We start from the raw sequence: 24,675 nt of genomic DNA on the forward strand, positions 1-24,675 counted from the left end.
ATGGGAAACTTCCCTTATCTGAAGAGAGAAAAAGCCACACAAGTGTAGGAAGCACAGAGGGTCCCATTCAAGAGGAACCCAATGAGGCCCACTCCAAGACACATCATCATTAAAATGGCAAATATCAAAGACAAACCAGAGAATCCTAAAGGCAGCAAGGGAGAAAGAGGTAGTAACATACAAGGGAGCCCTGGTACAGCTAGCAGCTGACTTCTCAACAGAAACACTACAGGCAAAGAGGGAATGGCAAGAAACATTCCAAGTATTGAAAAGCAAAGGCCTGCAACCAAGACTGCGCTACCTAGCAAGATTCTCCATTAAAATGGAAGGCAGAATAAGGAGTTTCCCAGACAAAAGAAAGCTAAAAGAATATACCTCCATCAAACCACCATTGCAAGATATGCTAAAGGGACTGGTTTAAGAAGATGAAGAAAAAGAGTCCATGAAGACCCAATTCTTTTCACAGTCACCAATACTTGATATTACCAATATTTTTAATACTTATTAATCTGATCGTGACAATGAGGTGTTATTTTAATTGTTACTTTATTTTTTTTGAAACTAAACCTGTTTTTGTATATTTCTTGCCTATTTCTATTATTTTTAAAAAGCTTTAAATGACTTTTTGGTATTCTTTATCCATATTTTTACAAAATGTAGAATTTGCCCCCCAAAAAACAAACAATTAACCCTTTTTTAGTTCTGTTGCAAATACTTTCCTATTCTATTACTTGTCCCTTAGCTTTTTTAATATGTATATTACTGTAGAGTCTTAAATGTTTAATATAGTCAAATTGTCAGTATTTTACTTCATAGCTTCGGAGTTTGATATTGTACTTCAGGGTAAGAAAAATATTATTCTGTATTTTCTCCTAGAACTCCTTAGATTTTACATATGGATTTTTAACTCACCTGAATATTTTTTGTATAATGTGTGAAATAGGGCTCTATATTTGTTTTATTTCAAGTAATAGTGGTTCAGGCACCTTATTTGTTGAATAAGCCTTATTTTCCCCATTTATCTGAAATATCAATTTAATCATATATTACATTGTTATATACGTTTGTTTCTAGAATGCTCATTTTATTTCATTGATCTACTTGATTATTTCTATGCTGGTGGCATGTTGTTTTAATTGCTGAGACTTAATAATGGATTTAAATTTTTTACGATTTTATAATGGCTTTTGACATTTAAAAAATTAAATAAATAAAATCAATCTGCATTTAAAAATAAAAAGAAAGAAGGAACTCCTACCTTTTGCAACAACATGGATGGAATTGGAGATTATGCTAAATGAAATAAGCCAGTTGGTGAAAGACAAATATTGTATGATCTCACCTATACAAGAATCTATACAAGAAAATAAACTAATGAACAAAATAAAACAGCAGCATGACAACATGGAGCAGACTGAAAGTGACCAGAGGGGACTGGGAAGGTGGACAATGGTGGAAAGAAGGAGAAAGGGCTAGATAAAGAACATGTATGAATGACCCATGGACACGGACAACAGAGTGGGAATTGACTTTGGGAGTGGGGGGTTGGGGTGGGATGGGTGGAGAGGGCAACGGGGGTAAAAACTGAGACAACTGTAATAGAATAAACATGACTTAAAAATAAAAAAAGGTAAAAAATATATAAAATTATTAGTTTATTAAATCAAAGTTAAAGTCATAGTATTATCCTGACAAATGCCACAAATTGTCTGTTTGTTCTATTGACTACTGAGATAGGTACATTAAAATAATGTACTGTGATTAGGAGTTTTTTATTTCTCCTTCCATCTATCAGTTTTTGTCCCATTCATTTTGAGGCTATAATATCAGGTATATTCAAATTTTGAGTTATTATAGTTTCCTGGAAAATTGAATTTTGTATTTTAATGAAACGTCTCTCTTTACTTTGAGAACTCCATTTAGCTTTAAAGTTGGCTGAAATATAAGAATCTAGAAATATTTGAAGTTAAAGTTCGGAAAGAGGTATGTTTTAAGAATATAAACTGGTACAAACCTTCTCAGAGAAAATATGGAGATACATTATCAACAACTTTACAAGCGTGTGAACATTTGCTTCACAATTTCACTCTTAGAAATTTATCCTAAGAAAATGACGTAAAAAAATGCACAACGATGACTACGTAATAGTGAAAAACTGTAGTGTTTAGGACAAACTAAATATTCAATAGCAGAATGTGCATCTGGAAAGATATAAATGAAAATACTAACAATGGTTTCTCCATTTAAAGAAATATGAACAAATTTTAGTTTTTAGGTATTTTAACATTTTTCCAGTTTTCTGAAGCATTTAGTACTTTTAAAATTTAAATAAAAAATAAAGTAATGGTAAGTACAATTTGAAAAAATAAATAAACTAGACTAGTAAATCTTTTAATCTTCTTGTTATTTGGAAAGGCTAACACAGCCACCTCACTTTTACTTGTTGAATCATACTCACATTCCACACCATGTAATGAAATCAAGATTGTTTCATATAATAAAAAACTAATATCCAGTTAAACAATCTGCTTGCTATAGAATATGACAGAGTTAACATAAACTGTACTTTATCAATAATGATTCTGATTAGAGATGAAATGTTATTCTTAAATAATCGCTTACTTTAAAAGTTGTAGGCAAATCTTCTTCTGTAGGATCTATGTCAAACCAATGATCATTTGTATCTCCTGTTTCTTGTAAGCTTTTATGAAATTCTAGCAGTCCTCCATTATATCTGCAAGGCATTTTAAATAAGGTTAGTTTCAATATGACTCTGTAACTAAATAGATACAAATAGGACAAGTAACCCATTTTGTATGTGTGTGTGTGATAAGTAGGGTAGTGATAACCTCCGGCATGCTATAGAAATGTAAATACTGACTCTCACCTGTGATAGATTGGGATGGAATACAGGTGGAAAGGGAGACAATAGATTATGTAATAACTCAAGTTTGAACAGTATGGGGGCCATGGTAATTAAAGGTATTGTACAATTGGTTGGCTTTTGTTTACTGTCTTGGAAGCCTTGAAGAAAGAGAATGATAGGCACAGGTTAGCCAACTATTGACTCAGGACACACTGTGAAAGACAGAGGCCATTATGGCAGCATTTAGAGACCCTCATCTTCTGCAGCCATAAAGATAATCTGCGTTAAAAATCAGGCCCAGATTTAATCACAAGGTGGAACAAACCATAAAAGGGACAAAATGCATAACCGCGACAGGACTTCCACTATCAACTCAGGATAAAAGGCCTCTATCGGAACATATAAAAATCCTTACCAACCCTAAACATAAGGACAAACTATGCTGAAAATGAAGCCCAGTACTTAATCATAAGGGTAGAATAACAGCAAAGACCAAAAGCACAGCCTCAACAGAACCATTATGTGAAAACCTGGGCTTTGACAGGAAACAAGTAGATTCTGAGATCTAGAATAGGGACATTTAGGTGAATATGCTTAGAAACAATGAGTGCCGAAATTCCTCTGAACCCTCTGGCGGACAAGGACCTCTTCCTTCCTAGAGGAGAGCAGATTTCTTTTACTTAGTGACCATATGAAAATATCATCTGAGGTGCATGTCTCAAATGATGCCTTCCTTCCCAAGTTCCTGCCTGTCTCCTCTCATTGCTTACAGACTAATAGATTTCAGATCAGGTAAAAGCAAAGTCCAAATGGGAAAACAGAACTTATTCTGTTCAGAAAGAAAAAACTTATTCATCAGAAGAATTACAGAACTTGAGTAGTATGTACTGGCAGGAACATGAGTGCGAGTGGACCTTCAGAGTGTTGAACCAGTGTACAAATATACAGCTGGAGAGAAAATGTATATTGACATGGGACAACTCTTCCATAATCAAGATTTAATTTCCTAGCAAGGAGACCTGATACCAGCCCCAACATCTTGCTAAGAAGGTTATCTGAAGCTTAGACATAACAATGGCCTATAGTAACTGAGGTAGAATGCTGAAAATTTCTTGGCAGAGTATTAAAAGAAAGTTCGGAGAGGTGAGGATGTCAGAATGGACATAGTACATAATACTATAGAACCTACCACCAGAAAGTGTGCCCTGGAAAGACCTGGGCTCCATCCATAATACAAATAAGAAACACAGAGTGAGAAGGGCAGCTCAGTGGTGGTTGTTCTCTATACGTCAGGGATGAAAGTAAATGATGCCACATGACTGGGCTTTCTAGTGTCAATGATCTGGAAAAATAGATTCTCTCCAATGCCCATTAGTAAAGAAAATAAAAAGTAGTTCATATATCTGAGGGAAAGGCAGCAGTACACATTCTTCATCTTGTTTCAGAGCTATGTTAATTCTCTCCACAATATAGATTAAAAGAATTTTGATCATTCTAACATTCTGGAAAACATCACATTGTTCATTAGTATTATTGATAACATCATACTAGTGAACACGAAGTGGGAAATCTTCTGGATACCTTAGTAAAACACAAGCATGTCAAAGGATAGCAGATAAACCAAAGAATGGGAAATACTAGGTAGTGATGCTTTTAGGGATCCAATGGCTGGGCCAAAACAGTAATCCTTCATAAAGATTTGTCCAAGTAAACTTTGTGTAATTCACCCTTCAGATCTCCACCAAACAGCGTTTCCTCAGAGACACTTCTGATTCCCAGAACCAGACTGGGGCTCCAGTAGTCTTTTATTGTTCATTATCTTCTCCTTCATAGTTCTTTATCACATTTCATAATTATTTTGCATAACTCACTCTTTGATTAATATCTATAATATTATCAGTTACATGAGAACAAGATCTATTTTCTAAATTGTATCCCCAAATCTAGCACAGTCTCTAAAATACGATAAATGCTTAGCAAATAAAATGAATGAATGATGTTACAAATGGCTAAGGATCCCCAAATAGAGAGTGAACAGACTGCTTGCTAGTCCATATAGTTTCCCTATACAATTTCACTAAATACATTATACTCAACACTTCCAAAACTCAGCATTTGGACCCTTTCAATGCTTTGTAAGTTCATTTATGCCTTAAACACCTATTTCAATTGGTGATAATATTAATAACTACAACCATCATTTATTTCTTAGGAATACATTTTTGTGTCCTGAGCACAAAATGCCAGGATGTTGATCACCTATAGCATCTTTATGAAGTAGGTACTACTATTAGTTCTATTTAACAAATAGGAAAAAAAGATAAGGCTTAGCAACATTAAGTTTCCTGGGATCAAAGGTTAGGCAGGTGGTAGAAAATGTATTTGAACCCAGGTCTGTCAGGCTCCAAAGCCTATGTTCCAATGTTTATGCTATACTGCCTCCTACTGTCAGGACCTGTTAAGTTTGATACTTAATATTCTCAAGTATTTAAATAATTATCTATAAAAATAGTGAAGAAGAAAAAAAAATCAGTCCAGCTCAAATGCCATTATCCCTGGTATACTGTGCAATCTTTATTCTCATTTCACAATGAAGAAAATGACAGGGAAGATTTACCTATTAATTGAAATTCTTACCTCTTCTGAGCACATCGAAGCAAACCGCGTCCAAAATACACTAAAGACATAAAGTTTTCACAAATTTCATTTTCTTGGATCACCATCTTCATCACCAGAAATTTATTCTCAGCTTCCGTATAATCCTGTAGGAACATAAAACTAGGTTTGGCTAATGTAAAGGCGGTTTTTTTCTTTTACAATAAACAAGCATTTCCCAAATTAGAGAAGTGAGGGAATACTGCTCCAGTTAATACCAATCCAGTCCTTTGGTCATTTATTCACATCCCTAATCCTGGCACCTCTGTATGTGATTGCACAGATAATGTATCCAGTGCTTAAAATATTTACTTAAAAAATAACAAGATATTTTTAACTAAAATTTCAAAGTGAACATTAAAACAACAATAATTTTTGTTTCTAAAACTGACAAATATTACTAGCTAAAATAAGGGCTTTTCTGATGACTATTGGGAGTATGTATTTATAATTCTTGCTAATTTTTCCTTCTAATTGGAGAACAAATCTTGCTAACTTTTCAAATAGCAAGTAGGGAGTATAGATTTCTGAAGACAAAAAGTAAAGGAATTATCAATGTTGCAAAGAAAATATGAGAAATCATTAAAAACCATAAAAAGAGAATGTTAGATTCAAAAGGACCCTTAGGAAATCACATAGTTAAATCTCAGATTTTAACTTTTTTGCACTTTATTAAACAAAGAATCTGAAGTAAAACTCGTAGTTTACAAAAGGTGTAAAATTAGGACCAGAGAGATTAAACTACACTAGAAAAAAAATTAAAATGTATAAGTGAAAGATGTTAAACAATTTTCTGCTTTACACAAATAAGTGTTTAAAGGATAAATAAAATAACTAAAGTTCTAAGCTAAAATTATGTTTCCCCTATCAACATTTTTTAGTTTCACAAAATAGTCTCTGGCATAATTATTCCATATAATAAATATATGAAAGTCACTGAATGACTTCAATTTTTAGATAATTTCAAAAATCAACATTTTAATTTGTTAAAATAAGGTCAGTATATGTAAAAAGATTTATAATGGGAAAATAACAAATGCTACATACCTCTTTCTTTCCTCTTTCAGTGAGGGCTACTCCATATAGAAATAGTAATGTCAAATAATAACCAATATTAATTTGATGCGCCTATAAAGATAAAATATATTTTAATTTGTTATTTAGACTAAGCTGCTTCTAACTTTAGCAAAATTAATTAAATATCCTAGGTCTATATAATAATTATTAAAAATAGTAAATTATCATTATATTATCAATCATCTAATAATAACTATAAAGAATGCATTTTAGATGTATTTGATAATTTGACCCAGAAGAAGAGGATAGTTTCAATAATCCTGAAATAAAATGAGAGTTTGATTGAAGAAAAGTGAAAGCAAATGCTATCAAGATTTGTTATATTAAAATTTTTAAAACTTCTCTCACTCTATCATTTATAATATTTCAGGTATTTATAATGCAGCTTAAAAAAATTCAGTGATCTCTCAAATTGGTCATGTATGCATTTTGTTATAATAGTATAAACATGAAGTTTGTAACTTCTTCAATGAAAATTAAAACATGAGGATATTTCCTTCATTTAAAAATGGTCTATGACAAATTATAGAGACAGAAAAAAGATTAGTGAATTGGGAGAGGAAAGCAAGGGTGCATGTGATTATAAAGAGGTAGCATAAAAGAGGTTTTTGTAGTCATGTGATAGATCTTTTATCTTGAGTGCAGTAGTGGTCATATAAACATTTATAATACAATGGTATAGAACTATACACACTGCACATAAAAGTTAGCATAGCTGGCCTGGGACTGCAATCCTTAGAAAGGCCTTGCTTGCAAGACCCACCTGCAACTGGTGTCTGGGAACCTGGATTTCACAAGTGTTCCCACTTTTCTCTGACTGACAAGGATGACTTACTGTTCCTGAATTGTTTGTGCAAACAATGTGGTTTATGCTGAAAACGCAGAAGTTTCTTCTGGGAGTCTGGAATTTTTATACATGCTATGCAAAGGGTGCCTATCTGACAAGCCTCCAGTCAAAACCTTGGGCACCAAGTCTCTACCATGTTTTCCTGGGCAGAAACATTATACACACTCACATGTTGTTGCACTTTTGTTTCCCCTCTTTTGAACCCTTCTAGGACGTCTCGAGGGTGGTGTACACTACCTTCTAGAACCCTAGTCCTGAGAGTCCTAAATAAGAGTGATTTTTTTCACATGCTTGTTTGTATGTCATTATAATACAGAATTTGGTGTCTTATGCTACCTTCTGTGTTACCTGGGTAGTCCTTTCTTGAAGGTAACTCTAATCCATCATCTACATGGGTGTAAAACTTAGTTTACTTTACTGATCCAAATTATTAAAAGAACTGATTCTTCCTTTCACCATGCTGTACTACTGGTTCTAATTTTTGATGCCAGATTTATTTTTCTCAGATTTTTCTATTTATTTCTACAGTATCATTTGACCTTGAACATGTAATTATATCTTATCAATTTTATCTCACATGATTACTCAATGACAGATAACAGCAGTACCAATTTTGACAAATACAGAAATATAAGGAAAAAAAAGGAACTGATTAATAATTAGGGGGAAGGGAAGGACTCTCCATTTATAATTAAGAAAGTTTATTTTTACTAGTTCAAGTTTCTCTTTAAGATAAACAATTTTTATGGTGGGGAAAGGGACTAGAATAGGCTTATTGAAGAGATGCAGTCATAAGAAAGTACTAGACAAAGGAAGGAAATCAATATATGTGTACCTTTCTCTAGAGGTAGAAGAGGAAAATAAAAATTGCCCACTTTAAAGTTAGCATGCATTAGCTACTCTCTCATTGAAAAACGTTGTCCACGTCCATTATTTTGAACTTTCAAAAAGAAAACACTTACGGTATAATTAGTAGCTTGAATATTCCTAAGTGCTGCTTCCACTTGTGTTATCAAGAAACGTAAAGTCAAAGCAGGAACAATTTCCTCTCCATTCTGGCTGTTAGTGGCAACTTCTCTCTATGCAAAATTATTCAGTTGAAAATGTCCTTAGGTTAGAACAAATATCTACATATTTTTAATATACAAATAATGTATGCTCACTGTTAAAAATCTGGAGTATAGATATAAAGATGGTTTTTAAAAAATCCACACTACTAGATACAACTCTTCTTATATTTGTTTGTTTATAAGTAGTCTGGCAAATCTTTGTTAACTATTTCCTCAAAACACTAAAAACCATTCCTACACCTGCCAAAGGGTTGGCAACATCCACTCTTACATCAAGGAAAATGGCAATCCCATTTCATTCTTATACCTTCTGTTCTCTAGCATAACTAAAATCGTCCTTCCAACTCTGAACCTGTGGTAAGCAGGTAGCTAGCTTTAATACCAACACCAAGGGTAAGCCATCTTATGGGCAATCTGATTGGAACCAAGCTAATACATGATTTATTCTGTACCATAGTTTGATATTCATGGGTGAAATGAAAGGAAGAACTATGTCATATTTGTGCCTATTCCCCAGTGCCTTATGCCCACAAGCACTTGGCTTAAATTATACTATCTGTTTAATGATACATTATCTGTGTGGCAAGTTTAACTTACACTTTCTTAATTCGGTTTCCAGTATACAACACTTTCCTGTTTTTCTCCTAGCTAACTAGATGCTTTATTTTAGTCTCCCTAGCACACAGTTTAATGAACTTCTCCATCAGCACATTTTCTGGATAAAGTAATATAGTCATGTGTTTAAACAGTGTCTACATATAGTTTCCAAATTTATATTTCCAGCTCAGAGCTATCACCAGAATTCCAGACTCATATATCCAACCACTTACTCAATGATATCTCTTGCATTTGAAAAGGAATATAAAACATAACCCTGAAGTTCCATCTCTGCCAAACAGTGTAGATAGTTTCAGATCAATCCTCTCAGTGACAACAACTAGAAGAGCTGGAAGAGGGACCCTGGTAAATACCTCATTCTTTTGGTTGGGACTCTGAAGAAACCTTCTCTAAGAACGTCTGTTTTGATTCTAATTGGAAACAAACCCTAACACAAGGATTTGAGTGCACATAGTTTATTTAGTACATGCAGAGAACAATGGTAGGGGTGTGGAGAAGTGACAGAGGGAAGGGAAAGCAGGCTTTCAAGTAATGGTTATGTTATTAAAGCAGTTACACCTGGTTGGCAACTGGGGCTAATATGACAGGGACACTGAGAAAAAGTACAGACCTCAGTATTACACAACTCAAGGGTAAAGGAAACTAGGATATTTATAGAACAACTCCCAAGGCTTATTAATTGACTGCTTTCTGGGGTGAAAGGGGATTATTAATTCCTTGAAACTTCTAAACTGCCATGAAAGTACAGCTTTCTGCAGTTTCAGGGAAAGAAAAGTCTGAGTCATGCAGATGTAGACACTGAAAACTGAAAATTGCCCGCAGCATACTGAAACAACAGAAATGAAGGGCATGGGCAAGGCACTGACAGCATCTGCTACAAAGGGTAAACCATAAATAGACCCTTCTTCACAGAACAAAAGTAAAGCTTAAAAGCATCTCAATCTTAGCTGAATAAACTGATTTGCCAGAAAAGCACAAATAAGCATTACTAAGAAATATTTTGGCCAGTTTTTCTAGTTCTTCTGGAAGGAAGGTTGCTCTAAACCAATCTAGGCAGCCACTGCCAAGTAGCAGAATTCTATATTTTCCATTGGATGACTGTGGAATTTGTATTAATATTTTCATGTTTACATTCATGATTTGGTTATTTTTGCCTTCTTTCTTCTTCTTTGAACATTCTTAGCAGGCATTTATCAATTTTATTGTTCTTTTCAAAAAACATGTTTTGGCTTTATTAACCTTCTCTACTATGTGTTTGATTCTATTTTATTAATTTTAGTTAATTTTAAAACATTTTTCTTTAGACTTTGTTTTTAATTTGCTGTTCTTCCATTAACGTCTTGAATTTTATATTTAAATGACTGGTATACAACTTTGCATCTTTTTTTAATATATGCATTTCAAGCTATAAATATACCTGAAGCACAGCTTTTACCTGGTAACACAGTTTAGATATATACTCCCTATTCAGTTCAAAAACTTATTTTCACTGTGATTTCTTCTTTGACCCATAGGTTATCTAGATTAGAGGTATATAGTTTAACTTAGAAATAATGGCTTTCTAGTTTATCTTTTGGTTATTGATTTTTTAATTAATTATACCATAGTTGGAGAACATGCTCTATAGGTTTTCATTCTTTGGAATTTGATTAGGCTTGCTTTGTGACCCAGTATATGGTCAATTTTTAAAAATGTTCTGTGTGCACTTAAAAAGACTGTATATTCCATCTATATTTTAGATGAAGTGTGTATATACACACACATACATGTCAATCAGTTACATCAAGTTTGCTACAGCTCTACTAATTTTGTATCCATGTTCTATCAGTTATTCAAAGAGATACGCTAAATTCTCCTACTAGGATTATTGATTTATCCATTTCCTCTTCAGCATTATCAATTTTTGTCATCTTACCATACATAAAAGTTCTATATGTATTTGGGTCTACTTTTGGAATTTCTCTTCCATTTTCTAGACTTGTCTGTAGAGTCAAGAGCAAGTAACACAGTCTTTTCATTATTAGAGCTCTGTAAGTTTTAATATCTCAGTGGGCAAATGATAAGCCCTTCTCCACACTTTTCTTTCAAAATTTTCTTGGCTTCTTCTTCCTTTCATTTTCCATTTAATCTTTAGAATTAGCTTTCAGTAATAACAACAAAAAATGCTTTTGTCACTTTTATTAAATTATATGACAGTTGTAGATTTCAATTTCAGAAAAATTTACAGCTTTATTATATTTTATCTTCCTACATAACTGCTTTTCATTCAGGTCTTCTTGTCTCTTAATGATTTTAATTTACTATTTTAATAGAGTATTGATTTCTAAACTTAACGCAAGAAAATCAGTGTGTGTGGGTATCTGCTTGCTAAAATGCACGTTCCCAACCTACCCCCCGAGATTTTGACCCTTTAGGACTAGTATGGGGTTCAGATAGTCTCAGGTAGGTGGCTTAGGAAAAACTTTGAGAAATAATAGTTTATAACCTTATATATTCCTTAGGTGTTTTCCTAAGTATTTAACCTTTTTGTGTTGCTATTATAAATAAGTACATTTCTTTCATTTTTACCTATAATTGACTATTGTTTGCAGAAAAAAGGCTACTGCTTTCTATTTCTTATTGCAGTCTTGGGTGACTTCCGAAAGATTAGAGGAAAATGGTGGCATTATTCCATCAAGTTCAAACAAGAATTCACAGTGTGGTACATTATCTCAGTTAAGGTTTTAATTGTATTTAAGTCTGTGGATATTTTCAGAGTTTGTTTGCCTTTTTTAAAAATTTTTTTAATTAATTTATTTTTTCAAATATATTTGTCTCTGCCAACCCCCAACCACTTTCCCTTGCCCCCTCCCTCCCTCCCTCAACTCTTCCCCTTTGGTTTTGTCCATGAGTCCTTATTATATGTTCCTTGACTTTCCCCTTCCCTTCTTTTCCCCCGCCCCCCTTCCCTCCTTCCCTCTTGTCTCTGTTGGTTTCTTTTCCTTTCAGTGCTGCTGGTCTTATTTTTTTGCATCTTTGTATTGTTGGTTAGGTTCCACTTATAGGTAAGGTCATATGGTATTTGTCTTTCGCCCCCTGGCTTATTTCACTTAGCATAATGCTCTCCAGTTCCATCCATGCTATTGCGAAGTGTAGTAGTTCTTTTTTTCTTTCTGCTGCATAGTATTCCATTGTGTAAATATACAATAATTTTTTGATCCAATTATTTACTGATGGGCATTTAGGTTGCTTCCAAGACTTGGCTATTGTATATCGTGCTGCTAGGATTGGGGTGCATAGGTTCTTTGGAATTGGCGTTTTGGTGTTCTTAGGGTATAGTCCCAGCAGGGGAATCACTGGATCATGAGGCAGTTCCATTTTCAGCTTTTTGAGGAAATTCCACACTGCTTTCCACAGTGGCTGCACCAGTCTGCATTCCCACCAACAGTGGACTAGGGTTCCCTTTTCTTCACAGCCTCGCCAGCACCTGTTGTTTGTTGATCTGTTTATGATGGCCATTCTGACCGGTGTGAGTTGGTACCTCATGGTGGTTTTGATCTGCATTTCTCTGATGGCTAGTGATGTTGAGCATCCTTTCAAATGCCTCTGGGCCCTCTGTATCTCCTCCTTGGACAAGTGTCTGCCCAGGTCCTTTGCCCATTTTTTGATTGGATCGTTTGTCTTCTTGGAGTGGAGTCAAGTGAGTTCTTTATGTATCTTGGAGATCAAACCTCTATCTGATGTATCATTAGCAAATATATTTTCCCATAGAGTTGGTTCCCTTTTCATTTCGTTGATGTTTTCTTTAGCCATGCAGAAGCTTCTTATTTTGATGAGGTCCCACTTGTTTATTCTTCCTGTTCTGTCCCTTGCTTTAGGAGATATAACAGTGAAAAAATTGCTGTGTGGGATATCTGAGAGTTTCCTGCCAATGTTCTCCTCTAGGACTTTGATGGTGTTGCAAATTATATTTAAGTCTTTTAAACATCTTGAGTTTATTTTTGTGTATGGTGTCAGCTGATGATCCAATTTGCTTTTTGGATGTAGCCATCCAGCTCTCCCAACACCATTTGTTGAAGAGGCTATTATTGCTCCATTTTATGCTTCTGCCCCTTTGTCGAATATTAGATGCCCATAAAGACCTGGGCTTATTTCTGGGCTTTCTATTCTGTTCCACTGGTCTATGGATCTGTTCTTGCACCAGTACCAGATTATTTTGAGCATAGTGGCTTTGTAGTAGAGTTTGATGTCCAGTATTGTGATCCCTCCTACTTTGTGTTTCTTTCTCAAAACTGCTGCACCTATTCGGGGTCGTTTATGGTTCCATATAAATTTTTGAAATGTCTGTTCTATTTCTGTGAAATATGTCATTGGCATCTTAATAGGGATTGCGTTCAATCTATGATCTGCTTTCGGTAGTATGGACATTTTGATGATATTAATTCTTCCAATCCATGAGCACGGTATATGCTTCTATTTATTTCTGTCTTCCTTAATTTCTTTCTTCAAAGTTGTATAGTTTTCTGCATACAGGTCTTTTACCTCTTTGGTTAAATTTATTCCTAGGTACTTCATTTTTCTTCTTGCTATATCGAATGGTATTCTTTTTCTGATTGCTTCTTCTTCTATTTCATTCCTGTGTATAAAAATGTCTTTGATTTCTTAATATTGACTTTGTATCCTGCTGTTTTGCCAAATTCACTTATCATGTTGAGGAGTTTTTTGGTAGAGTCTACAAGGTTCTCTATGTACACTATCATGTCATCTGCAAACAATGATAGCTTTACTTCCTCCTTTCCTATCTGGATGCCTTTTATCTCTCTCTTGTCTGACCGCTGTGGCTAGGACTTCCAATACGGTGTTGAAAAGAAGCGGTGAGAGCGGACATCCTTGTCGTGTTCCCGATCTTAGTGGGAAAGCTTTCAGTTTTTGCCCGTTGAGTATGATATTGGCTGTAGGTTTTTCATATATGGCCTTTATTACGTTGAGGAATGCCCCATTGATTCCCATTTTGCTGAGTGTTTTGATCATAAATGGGTGCTGTACCTTATCGAATGCTTTTTCTGCATCTATCGAGATGATCATGTGGTTTTTGTCTTTTCTTTTATTTATGTGATGTATCACGTTTACTGATTTGCATATATTGAACCATCCCTGCATGCCTGGGATGAATCCCACTTGATCGTGGTGGATAATCTTTTGAATGTATTGCTGGATGCGGTTTGCCAACATTTTGTTGAGGATTTTAGCATCTATGTTCATCAGCGAAATTGGCCTGTAGTTTTCTTTCTTTGTAGGGTCTTTATCTGGTTTTGGGATCAGGGTGATGCTGGCCTCATAGAAGGAGTCTGGGAGTCTTCCCTCCTCTTGGATTGTTTGGAATAGTCTGAGAAGGACAGGGGTTAGCTCTTCCTTAAAAGTTTTGTAAAATTCTGTGAAACCATCCGGCCCAGGGTTTTTGTGCGCCGGGAGTTTCTTGATGACTGCTTCAATTTCCCTAGCTGTTATCGATGTGTTCAAGCTTTCTGTTTCTTCCTCCTTCAGTGTTGGAAGATTATACTTTTCTAAAAATTTGTCCATTTCATCAAGGTTTTCAAACTTCTTGGTATATAATTGTTCATAGTAGTTTCTGATGATCCTTTGTATTTCTGTGGTATCAGTTTTTATTTCTCCTCTTTCGTTTCTGATATTATTTATTTGGGTCCTCTCCCTTTTATTCTTGATGAGTCTGCTTAAAGGCTTGCCAATTTTATTTATCTTTTCAAAGAACCAGCTTCTGGATTGGTTGATCCTCTGAATTGTTCTTTTTGTCTCTATGTCATTCAGTTCTGCTCTAATCTTGACTATTTCCTTCCTTCTCCTTGCTCTGGGATTTATTTGTTGTTGTTTCTCCAGTTCTTGAAGTTGTAGTGTTAGGTCTTTTATTTGAAATGTTTCTATCTTTTTTAGGTAAGCCTGTATTGCTATGAACTTCCCTCTCAGGACCGCCTTTGCTGTGTCCCATAGGTTTTGGACTGCTGTGTGTTCATTTTCATTTCTTTCCAGAAATTTTTTGATTTCTTCTCTTATCTCATTATTGACCCATTCATTGTTTAATAGTCTACTGTTCAGTCTCCATGAGTTTGCAAGTTTTTGAAGTTTCTCTTTGAGGTTGATTTCCAGTTTCAAGCCCTTGTGGTCTGAGAAAAAGTTTGGTACTATTTCAATTTTCCTGAATTTTCTGAGGTTTGCTTTGTGTCCTATCTTGTGGTCTATCTTTGAAAAACTGCCATGAGCATTTGAAAAGAATGTGTATTTTTCTTTTTGGGATGTAAGGTTCTATATATGTGAGATAAGTCTATTTGATTCAGTGTGTCATTCAGCACCACAATATATTAATGTTTTGTTTGGAAGATCTGTCCATGTTTGACAGTGGGTGTTGAAATCCCCTACTATCAGTGTGTTGCTGTCTGTATCTTTTTTGAAGTCGTCCAACAATTTCCTTATATACTTGGGGGCTCCTATATTGGGAGCATATAAGTTTACAATGTTATGTCTTCTTGATAGATTCTTCCTTTAAGTATTATAAAGTGCCCCTCTGGGTCTCTTTTCATCGCCTTTGCTTTGAAATCTACTTTGTCTAATACAAGTATGGCAACCCTGTCCTTTTTCTCTTGCCCATTTGCTTGGAGTATTTTTTTCCATCCCTTTACTTTCAATCTGTGTAGGTCTTTAGCTCTGAGGCGGGTCTTTTGTAGGCAGCATATGTGTGGGTCATGTTTTCTTATCCATTCAGCTACCCTGTGTCTCTTGATTGGGGCATTTAGTCCATTTACGTTGAGAGTTATTACTGAAAGAAACTTACTCATTTTTTCTCTTTGTACCTGTGCTTTTCTCTTTCTCACTCTTTTATTTCATCTTCTTAAACCAGTTCCTTTAGCATATCTTGGAGTGCTGGTTTGGTAGAGATGTATTCTTTTAGCCTTCTTTTGTCTGGGAAACTCCATACTTCCCCTTCTATTTTAATTGAGAGCATTGCTGGGTAGAGGAGCCTTGGCTGTAGGCCCTTGCTTTTCATGACTTGGAATATTTGTTGCCATTCCCTTCTGGCCTGTAGTGTTTCTGTTGAGAAGTCAGCTCCTAGGCGTATGTTACTTTCTCCTTCTCCCTTGCTGCCTTGAGGAGTCTGTCTTTGTCTTTGATAGTGGCCATTTTAACGATGATGTGTCTTGGAGTGGACCTCCTTGAGTCCCTCTTGAGTGGGGTCCTCTGTGCCTTCTGGATACATGAGACCCTTTCTCTCCTCAAATTAGGGAAATTTTCCATCATAACTTTTTCGAGGATGTTCTCTATCCCTTGCTCCTCTTCTTCTCCTTCTGGTATCCCTATTACATGGATATTATTGCATTTCAAGTTGTCCTGAATTTCCCTAAATGCCTTTTCATTCTTTTTGAGTCTTTTTTCCATTTTTTGTTCTTTCTAGGAGCTTTTTTCTACCTTATCCTCCATCTCACTGATTCGATCCTCGGCTTCATTCAGCCTGCTTTGGATTCCTTCCACTGTGTTCTTCAATTCAGAAATGGTATTCTTCATATCCTCTTGTGTCTTCTTGATACTTTCTATGTCCTTTTCCAGGTTGATATAGTTTGCTGTAAGATCCTGATAGTTTCTCTGCAGTTTCTCATAGTTATCTTTGAGCTGGCTGAGCTTACGAGCTTCCTTAGAGCCATTGTTTTGAATTCAATATCTGATAGTTCCCTTGCCTCTATTTCATTTAGCTCTCTCTGTGGGCAGTCCCCTTTTCCACTCATTTGGGGGGAACTTCTCTTTCTTCCCATTTTTGTGAGAGTCTGTTAAGTAATTTACTTATTTATTTATTTATTTATTTTTGCTTCTGCTTCAATAGGGCCATCTAGATTTCCTGACTTTGTGGATTAAACTTCAATGTAGTAAGCGGGTCTTTTTATTTATTTATTTAATTCCCCCCCACCCCCCACCTGCTTTACTTTTCTTTCTGGGCCTGCCTCTGATGATGTCACTTTTAGAACCTATATGACCTTGGGTTGTTTGTTTGAGCCTTCCAGGAGTCTATGGTCTGTGTGTGAGTCCTGCTTTGGGTAGCTGTGTGACCCCTTTGGCCAGGGATCCACTATTTCTGTGGATCGCTCTGCACTCTCCTTCCAGCTCCTTGATCACACTCCGCGGCCCGGCAGGATCCTCCACCAGCCTGGGCTCACGCGTGCTTGCCGCAGCCCAGGGGGCTTCTTTGAGACCTCACGTACCCGTCTGGCCCCCCAGGCCGGCGGGTACCCCGGCACTGGTCTGTTTAGGGTCTTCTATTGTGTGCTTTCCCTGCTTTTGGCTCTTTGGGTGCGTTGCTTGCCCTGTTTGCCTTTTTAAATCATAATAGTATTAATTTGTTTCATGGAAATAATTAATGATTTTTTTTCACAGAAAAGCAAATGTGGCCTTTTCAAGACACCTATGGTGTTTTGCTCCCATCCTCCCAATTATCTGCTACAAAGAGTAGGTCACTTTAACTTTGGAAAACTCCATTAATTTAAAAACTGATACCCGTCTTATTCAGAAAGTTTCACAAATTATTATCTAGGGAAGCTATTACTTGCAAGATAGAAATTTACAATATATTCTCTAGAATATTTATTTCACTCATAAATCTAAAAGTGTGGGACATTATTTTTATTTTTCATTTTTTAAAAATTCATCAACATTTTCAAAATCAGAAAAACTGAACGCAGTCCCCTATTGAAGGGGACTGCTCTGAGTAGTAGTGGGAACTGTAGTCCCACACGCACGCACGAGCTAGGGACTGGGAGAACACCCGTAAGCCCTGGAACACTTGTAGCAAGGTTGATAGGCAAGACCCGATAATAACTCCGAGGGTGTCCCGGGGAAGATCAGGCCTAGAAGTAAATTACATTCCTTGAAGCATGCTTTGTTTCTCCCTCAAGCTCTGTTAACCTTATACCAGATAACCAGCTCAAGGCTGGGAAAGAAATTTACAAAATTCCTGGACCCTGACCCAAATCCCATCTGGTGCCATAATGTCTGCTCATCTTGGACTCAAGCAGTTCAGTGTGTTCTTGCCACTGTCTTCTTAAGCAACACCTATTCTCTGTAAGCTTAAATAACTGATGTACTGATTTAAGCTATACATTCCTGCTACCTATCCCCCACTTATAACCCTCTCAATAAAAGCCATTGAGCAAATGGGCTCAGGGCATTCTCCCTCAGAGAGAATAACCTTTCCCCTTTCCTTGACAGGAATGACTCATCCTTCCATCCGTGGCAAACTGTAGACTGTGTGGGCTGGAGTCCCCCATATCCTATCCCAGAGTACCATGGTATGGGTAATTAATAGAATTAGAATAAATACTAGACCTTATTGTCAGCATCTTACAAACTACTAACCAACATTCTTACCATTATTCTTGAGAGGCTAGCACCAAGTAACTGTATTAATAAAAGTCTACAGTCAAGGTTCATACTAAGCCCTTCACAAGCAACAAGATGAAGATTTCAAGACTTTAGCTGTGTTGTTGTGGTTAAAAAAAAAAAAAAAAGACACCTATATTGATCTTTGCCCCTACTTCCTGCTAATATTTGGTCTTTCGCCATAGTTCCTGACACAGAGCTCCTAAAACCTATGGAATTTCCTGAGTGATAGAAGTGTCCTTTATTCTAATGAAATGACTCTTGGTGGGCTCCTGGATAGGAGTCAGTCACCAGAAAGATCAAGCCAAGATTAGAAACTTGGAACTTTCAGCCCCATCCACCATTCCCAGAGATAGGAGTAGGACCAGAATTTGAATTGATTATTGATCATCCCTACATGATGAAGCATCTATAAAAATCATAAAAGAGGTTTGGAGAGCTTCCAGTTGAGTGAACACATCCATGGGCCAGGAGGGCGATATACCCCACGTCTCCTAAATCAGAAGTTCCTGCACTCAGGACCCTTCCAGACCTTCACTGGCCGTTCATCTGTATCCTTTATCATATATTATATTATGTAATAAAATGGTAAACATGTTTCCCGAGTTCTGTGGGCTATTCTAGCAAATCACTACAACCAAGAGGGAGTTATTGGAAGCCTAATGTATAGCCAGTTGGTCAGAAATACTGGGGACAACCTAGGACTGGAAAATGACTTCTGAAATGGGGGCAGTCTTGCAGTAATAGGTCCTTAGCTTGTGCGATCTGATGTTAACTCAAGGTAGACAGTGTCAGGATTGGATTGACTTGTAGAACACCCAGCTAGCCTTGGAGAATTTATCAGTGTGGGAATAAATCCACACATCTAGTGTCAGAAGTGTTGTGAGTGTAGTAGCAGTATGAGAGTAAGGGAATATAAAGTGTTTTCCTAGATACTTACATACAGAAAGCTATATTTCTGCCTCAAAGAAAAAATTATTATCTCACCTGCATACTTTGGAAGGAAAAATTTTCTTGTAAAAACTTCTTAATGTGAGGGATCACACCATTTGGTAGAGTATTAATTGCAGTCAATAGCTTCTTCACCTCTGATAGTAGGTTAACAGGGACCAGGTCAGCAGGTGTGTCCTTTTCCTGTTTGTCCTAGAAGACATTATTAAAAATTTACACAATTATATTTGGCTAATATTAAAATCAGCCAAAGTATTTTTAAAAACGAACAAAATGCCCTTAACAGACTATATGTACAGCACTGTGACAGACTACAGAAAATCCAAATAAATTTAAGACAGTCTTCCTGCTCTCGAGGAACTTACAACATTGTAGGAAGTTTATGACAAAAATTCAAGAAGCTTTAATATCAGGAATGGCATTATAAATTCATTTCAAAGTTATAAACAAACTAGAAATTCAAAGAATGGAATAACAACACCTTTTTCGGTATAGGGTGGTGGGAAAGGAAACATGAACAATTTTAGGCTTAAATGTGAGGCCTTGAAAATAGTTGCTCTTGAGAAATACAAACTATGTATTCAATCGCTCCATTTAAAGCATAATAAATGCTAAGTTCAAAATATTACATAAACTATGCTCCACAAAAATATGAAAAATATTTCCAAGAGTGGTTTTTACATTAGCTGTGAGGAATGGGTGGGCAACATAAATGAATAAGGGGCCTGAAACAGATGGATGATGGACTTCTTTCAGCCTTAGTAAGATACCACAGCTTCTATACCCTGCTAAAGCTCTGGAAGTATGAATATTTTTCTGCTGACCTCTGATTATCAGAAGAGCTTCTTACTGCAGAGGCATGTAGGACTCGAGTCACTGAAAATGACCCTGGTGTGGTTGACTCTGACTGTAGCTAGGAACCAATAAAACCCATTGAGGAACTATCTGCCCACTCGCCCCTTCTGAGTTTGAGTCTTAAATTAAGATTCCTCCATCTTCAACAATACCCAACAAATACATCTTACATTTTATAGTGCTTCATTATATTAAAATTATATCCAAAAATGTAGAAAAACATTTTTATCAGTGAAGGGTGTGTAAGTGCATGTTGTATTATTCTTACAACTTTTTGGTAGGTTTGAAATTTCTCAAAAAGTTAAAAAAAGAACTTCCATTAAGTAACTAGACAAACCCTTATAAAGATTGCTATTATCAGTAGTATATATATTTCAAACTAAAGGTCAATTCTGCCATCAGAAGTCACTGCAGAATCACCTAACACTAATTACTAAATTGATACACAAGCAAGGTTATGACATAAATAAAATTTTTTCAACAGGCAATACTATAAGCATCATGCTTGTTAAATATAATTTGTCTTATAAATGTAATTTTTATTTTTTTAAGTTAGTTGTCAAAATATTCCATGCTCAATTCATTTTTGCAAAATTGATTTAGCAGCTAAATCAAAATCAGGTCAAAGTTCCCACCCCCCTTGCCTCCTGTATTCCCAAATCTGAATCTTGAAATGCTTTTTCTGAACCTATTCTCCCCAGTTCAACTGTGCATCCCTATGTACATCTACACATACTGTGTTTACTCTGCAAAATTTTTATGGTGACAACTTCATGCAAGTAAATACTATGGTCATTTTATGTTTATATATTTTCTCTTCATAAGTTACTGAATAACCTTTATAAACTTTATTAAATGGATATCATTCATTATATAAAACTATGTGTAAGGTAAAAGCTGCTTGAGCAAAACCTAACAAACACTTGTTCATCTAGATGTCATTAAATACACACACATGATACTCATTTTAATCAACCATAAGTATATTATCAGTGGCAATAAAAGCTTTCTATTAACGTATAATTTATTTTCAGTCATTAAGTATTGAACATTCTAACAGTAAAATCATAGAAACAGGGAAAAGAATTAACTTCAGTAACAACGCAGTGAATTTTTCACTAAATAAAATGGTGTGTGTGTGTGTGTGTGTTTTCTTTGTATGTATATCGTTTGAATTTTGCTTTTAAAAGACAAATAAGAGATTTCTTAAAACTAACTACTGAGATGTTTCTAGGCAAGTTGATTCAACAGTCTATTAATTTTACCTTACAGTGAGGATTTGTGCATAGGATGATAACTTTGAGACAGGTATCAATTATCAAAGAAAGGTTTAATTATGACAATAGTTTTACTTAAGGTACAAAAGTGAACTTACCCCAAAAATTTTAAAATAATTGAACTAATTATATTTAGTATTACATAATCAGTCATTATTAAAAGTTAATGAAAATTAAATCTCCTCTTACCAGTTGATCAGTTGGTTTTTCTACTTTATTCTCAATTTTCTCCTTAGTTTGCTCCTCCACAGGAGAATCCCTATTTTAAGTAAAAAAAGAAAGGTGTATCCAGAGCATCTCCTTACAAAGAACACAATCAAATTTAGTAAAAACTCTAAAAAGTGAATTTTTGTCTGGAAGTTTCAGAAGTATAAACACTGTGTAACAAGACTGTTAAATGGTGGTAGATGCCATATCTCTCAGGGGATTCAATGAAATTATGCCATGCCCTAATTGTATTGTGGTAGAGATAAGAGAGAGCTGACATGAAAAACTTCATCTTCAAACAGACATACAGTAGACCAAAATAATGGGGTAAAATTAACCTTATATCACTGTTTCAATGTAAAGAAAGAACATTTTTGAAAAGGTTGATGTTTTATGTATATACATGTGTATGTCTTTGTGCAGATAATAAAGGTTTGGAAAGGATCTATTATATAGATCATTTTATTTTTTGTTTTAAGTTCCTGGCCTTACAGTTGTCTAATTTTCAAAAATATTTAGAAGTTATCAACTATTTTTATAAAAGAGGAGTAATCTGACAAGTTTTGCTTTTGAGATTGGCCTGATAGATGAACATATGCAGTATTATATACTAAACTGAAAATTTATTTTTAAAATTTCTTTGCCTATATACAGAACCATGACACAGGACTAAAAATATAAGAACTACAACAAAGAATCATATGTGATTTATAGAATCTTAATTTTATACACTTGCAAGAGATAAAACTGTGGTAAGAAACTTCTATCAATTGATTTACTCAGAATTGTACTTTATATTATCCCATTTATATACTCATTTGACAGATAATCTTCTATCATCTAAATTCAATCCTCTATTATCTAAATACTCTATGCAAACTGATTTTTTTCTGATGGGAAACAGGATAGATAAAAAGTACAGCATTAGCCGCACAGTGAAAGTTTCAACAAAAGATGACTCATACAAACAAACAGTATTTCACAATATGATTCAGAGTGCTCTTTATGTCATGGAAAAGAAAAACCTGTTTACTGTCCTTTCCTTTACTTCTAAGCCTCACACCAAAAATGAACACAAAAAAGTTCCTTTTGTTATCAACAAATAACTTGTTTGAAGTTATATACTTAGAAAATAGCAAAGCTAAAACTAGACACAAGACTAGTGTTTTTCTTTTGCTATTCTGCTACTTTTACCACCTGTATACTTTGATCTGCTGCTGGGAGAAACTGAAATTTTGCTATAACAACATATCCTGAAATACACATAATGTGTCTAGTAATGTCCCAATTTCAGCTCCCCCCCCCTTATACCATGTTTTCTACTTAAATCAATCTCATTTATGCTGTGTATAAACATTCTCAAGTAGGGATCAAGTCCTTATTCATTACCTTAACTTCAAGTATCTAATCCAACATCTTGACATAATGTAGATACTCAAATATTTACCGAATGAATTAATAAATATCAAAACAAATAAATGAGTAAACTTCCAAGAACTCAAATAGTACCCATTCAAATGATTCCCAAATCTATTATCTCCAGTCTCAACTGCTTTGAAGCTACAGCTACACTTTTCCAACCACCTACTCTACAAGCTCCACTAGAATATCTTAGCAGCAACTCAATCTCCTCATGTCCAAAGCTGAACTCATAAGCTGTCCTCTCTTTGTTTCTCACACACACCATACTAGTTAATGGTCCAATTTCTTTCTGGTCATTAGAAACCTTTGAGCCATCTCTACATCTCTTTTTCCCTTTTCTCATATTTAATCACTCATAGAATTAAGTTAGTTCTAGTTTTATGAATCTCTCCTTTCTTACTAGCATTTCCTATTCCTACTATTACAAACCTCCATCAGCTCCTTTCTCAGCAATTACAAATGTATCTTGCATCCAATCTCTTTCCACTACCAACAGAGGTAGTCTTTCCAAAATAGTGTAAAATTTCATTTCTCTTCTTAAAATGTCAATGGCTCTGCACAAAATAAAGCTAAATTCCTTAGCAGGAAAGTCAAAATGCTCTGCCAGAATTTGTCTTAAGTACTTTTTCTTACCATTTCCTTAGCCAAATGACCTCCCATTCACTCTGCTTTTACAACCACCAAAAAGCTTCTTATCCATTCAAGTTCCATTGAAACATCACCTTGTGAAAACCCACTCCATCCCAGTCAATATTTATATATTCCTTTCTATATATAGCTTCAACATTTCTAATATAATACTTTTATGCATTTTGTCTAAATGTAAAATAACTTTTTATATATCTTCTTACTACATTATAATTCTAAATACACAAATTTTATTTGGTCTTTCTTCCCTAAATACCAAGGAGGTTAATAAATGCTTGTAAAATAAATTAAAAGATCACATTGCTTACTATATGAGATAGCTATAGGTGGGAGGGAGATCTCCAATACTAAGCTATTGTTTTGTATTATATGGGAGAGGTATAGGAAGGCTGAACTTTCCCTTATTGGAGGGGACAGACACACTCTTGGCTTGGACCCAGTTGAACAACTCAGATAGTCTTCTGTGTTATGCTTAGGTTACCTTCCATAAATGAGGATAATAATGGCATCTACCTCATAGAGTTGTTATGAGGTTTATATAAGTTAACATTTGTAAAAGTATTTTTAAAAAATGCCTGGCAAAGAGTAAATCTATGTATGTGCTTGTTAAATGATAAATAAAATACTAGTTTGTGGAGATGCCCTAAATATGACAAGCTGTGGTACATTTTTCAATTCTTAGCACTTCAGCCAGGGTGTGATCCTTAAAGAAATTTTCTAAAACTGGATTTTACCCAGTCTACATCTTCCACTAATCAAAGTTGAAGT

At 35.1% G+C, this 24,675-nt stretch overlaps 1 protein-coding gene across 1 annotated transcript in view; it reads right to left on the reverse strand.

The window, feature by feature from the left end:
- Window positions 1-24,675, reverse strand: part of DZIP3 (DAZ interacting zinc finger protein 3) — a 112,128-nt gene that overhangs the window by 76,009 nt on the left and 11,444 nt on the right. Inside the window, exons 3-8 of the mRNA XM_054577330.1 lie at window positions 21,820-21,889; window positions 19,535-19,690; window positions 8,408-8,524; window positions 6,569-6,649; window positions 5,504-5,628; window positions 2,623-2,734 (exon numbers count right to left, since the gene is read on the reverse strand). Coding sequence (XP_054433305.1) covers window positions 2,623-2,734; window positions 5,504-5,628; window positions 6,569-6,649; window positions 8,408-8,524; window positions 19,535-19,690; window positions 21,820-21,889 — 661 coding nt within the window. The remainder of the gene's footprint in view (window positions 1-2,622; window positions 2,735-5,503; window positions 5,629-6,568; window positions 6,650-8,407; window positions 8,525-19,534; window positions 19,691-21,819; window positions 21,890-24,675) is intronic.

This window comes from Pteronotus mesoamericanus, unplaced genomic scaffold, assembly GCF_021234165.1.
Source record: "Pteronotus mesoamericanus isolate MK-2021 breed Mesoamerican mustached bat unplaced genomic scaffold, CSHL_Meso_final contig_42, whole genome shotgun sequence".
NCBI lineage: Eukaryota > Metazoa > Chordata > Mammalia > Chiroptera > Mormoopidae > Pteronotus > Pteronotus mesoamericanus.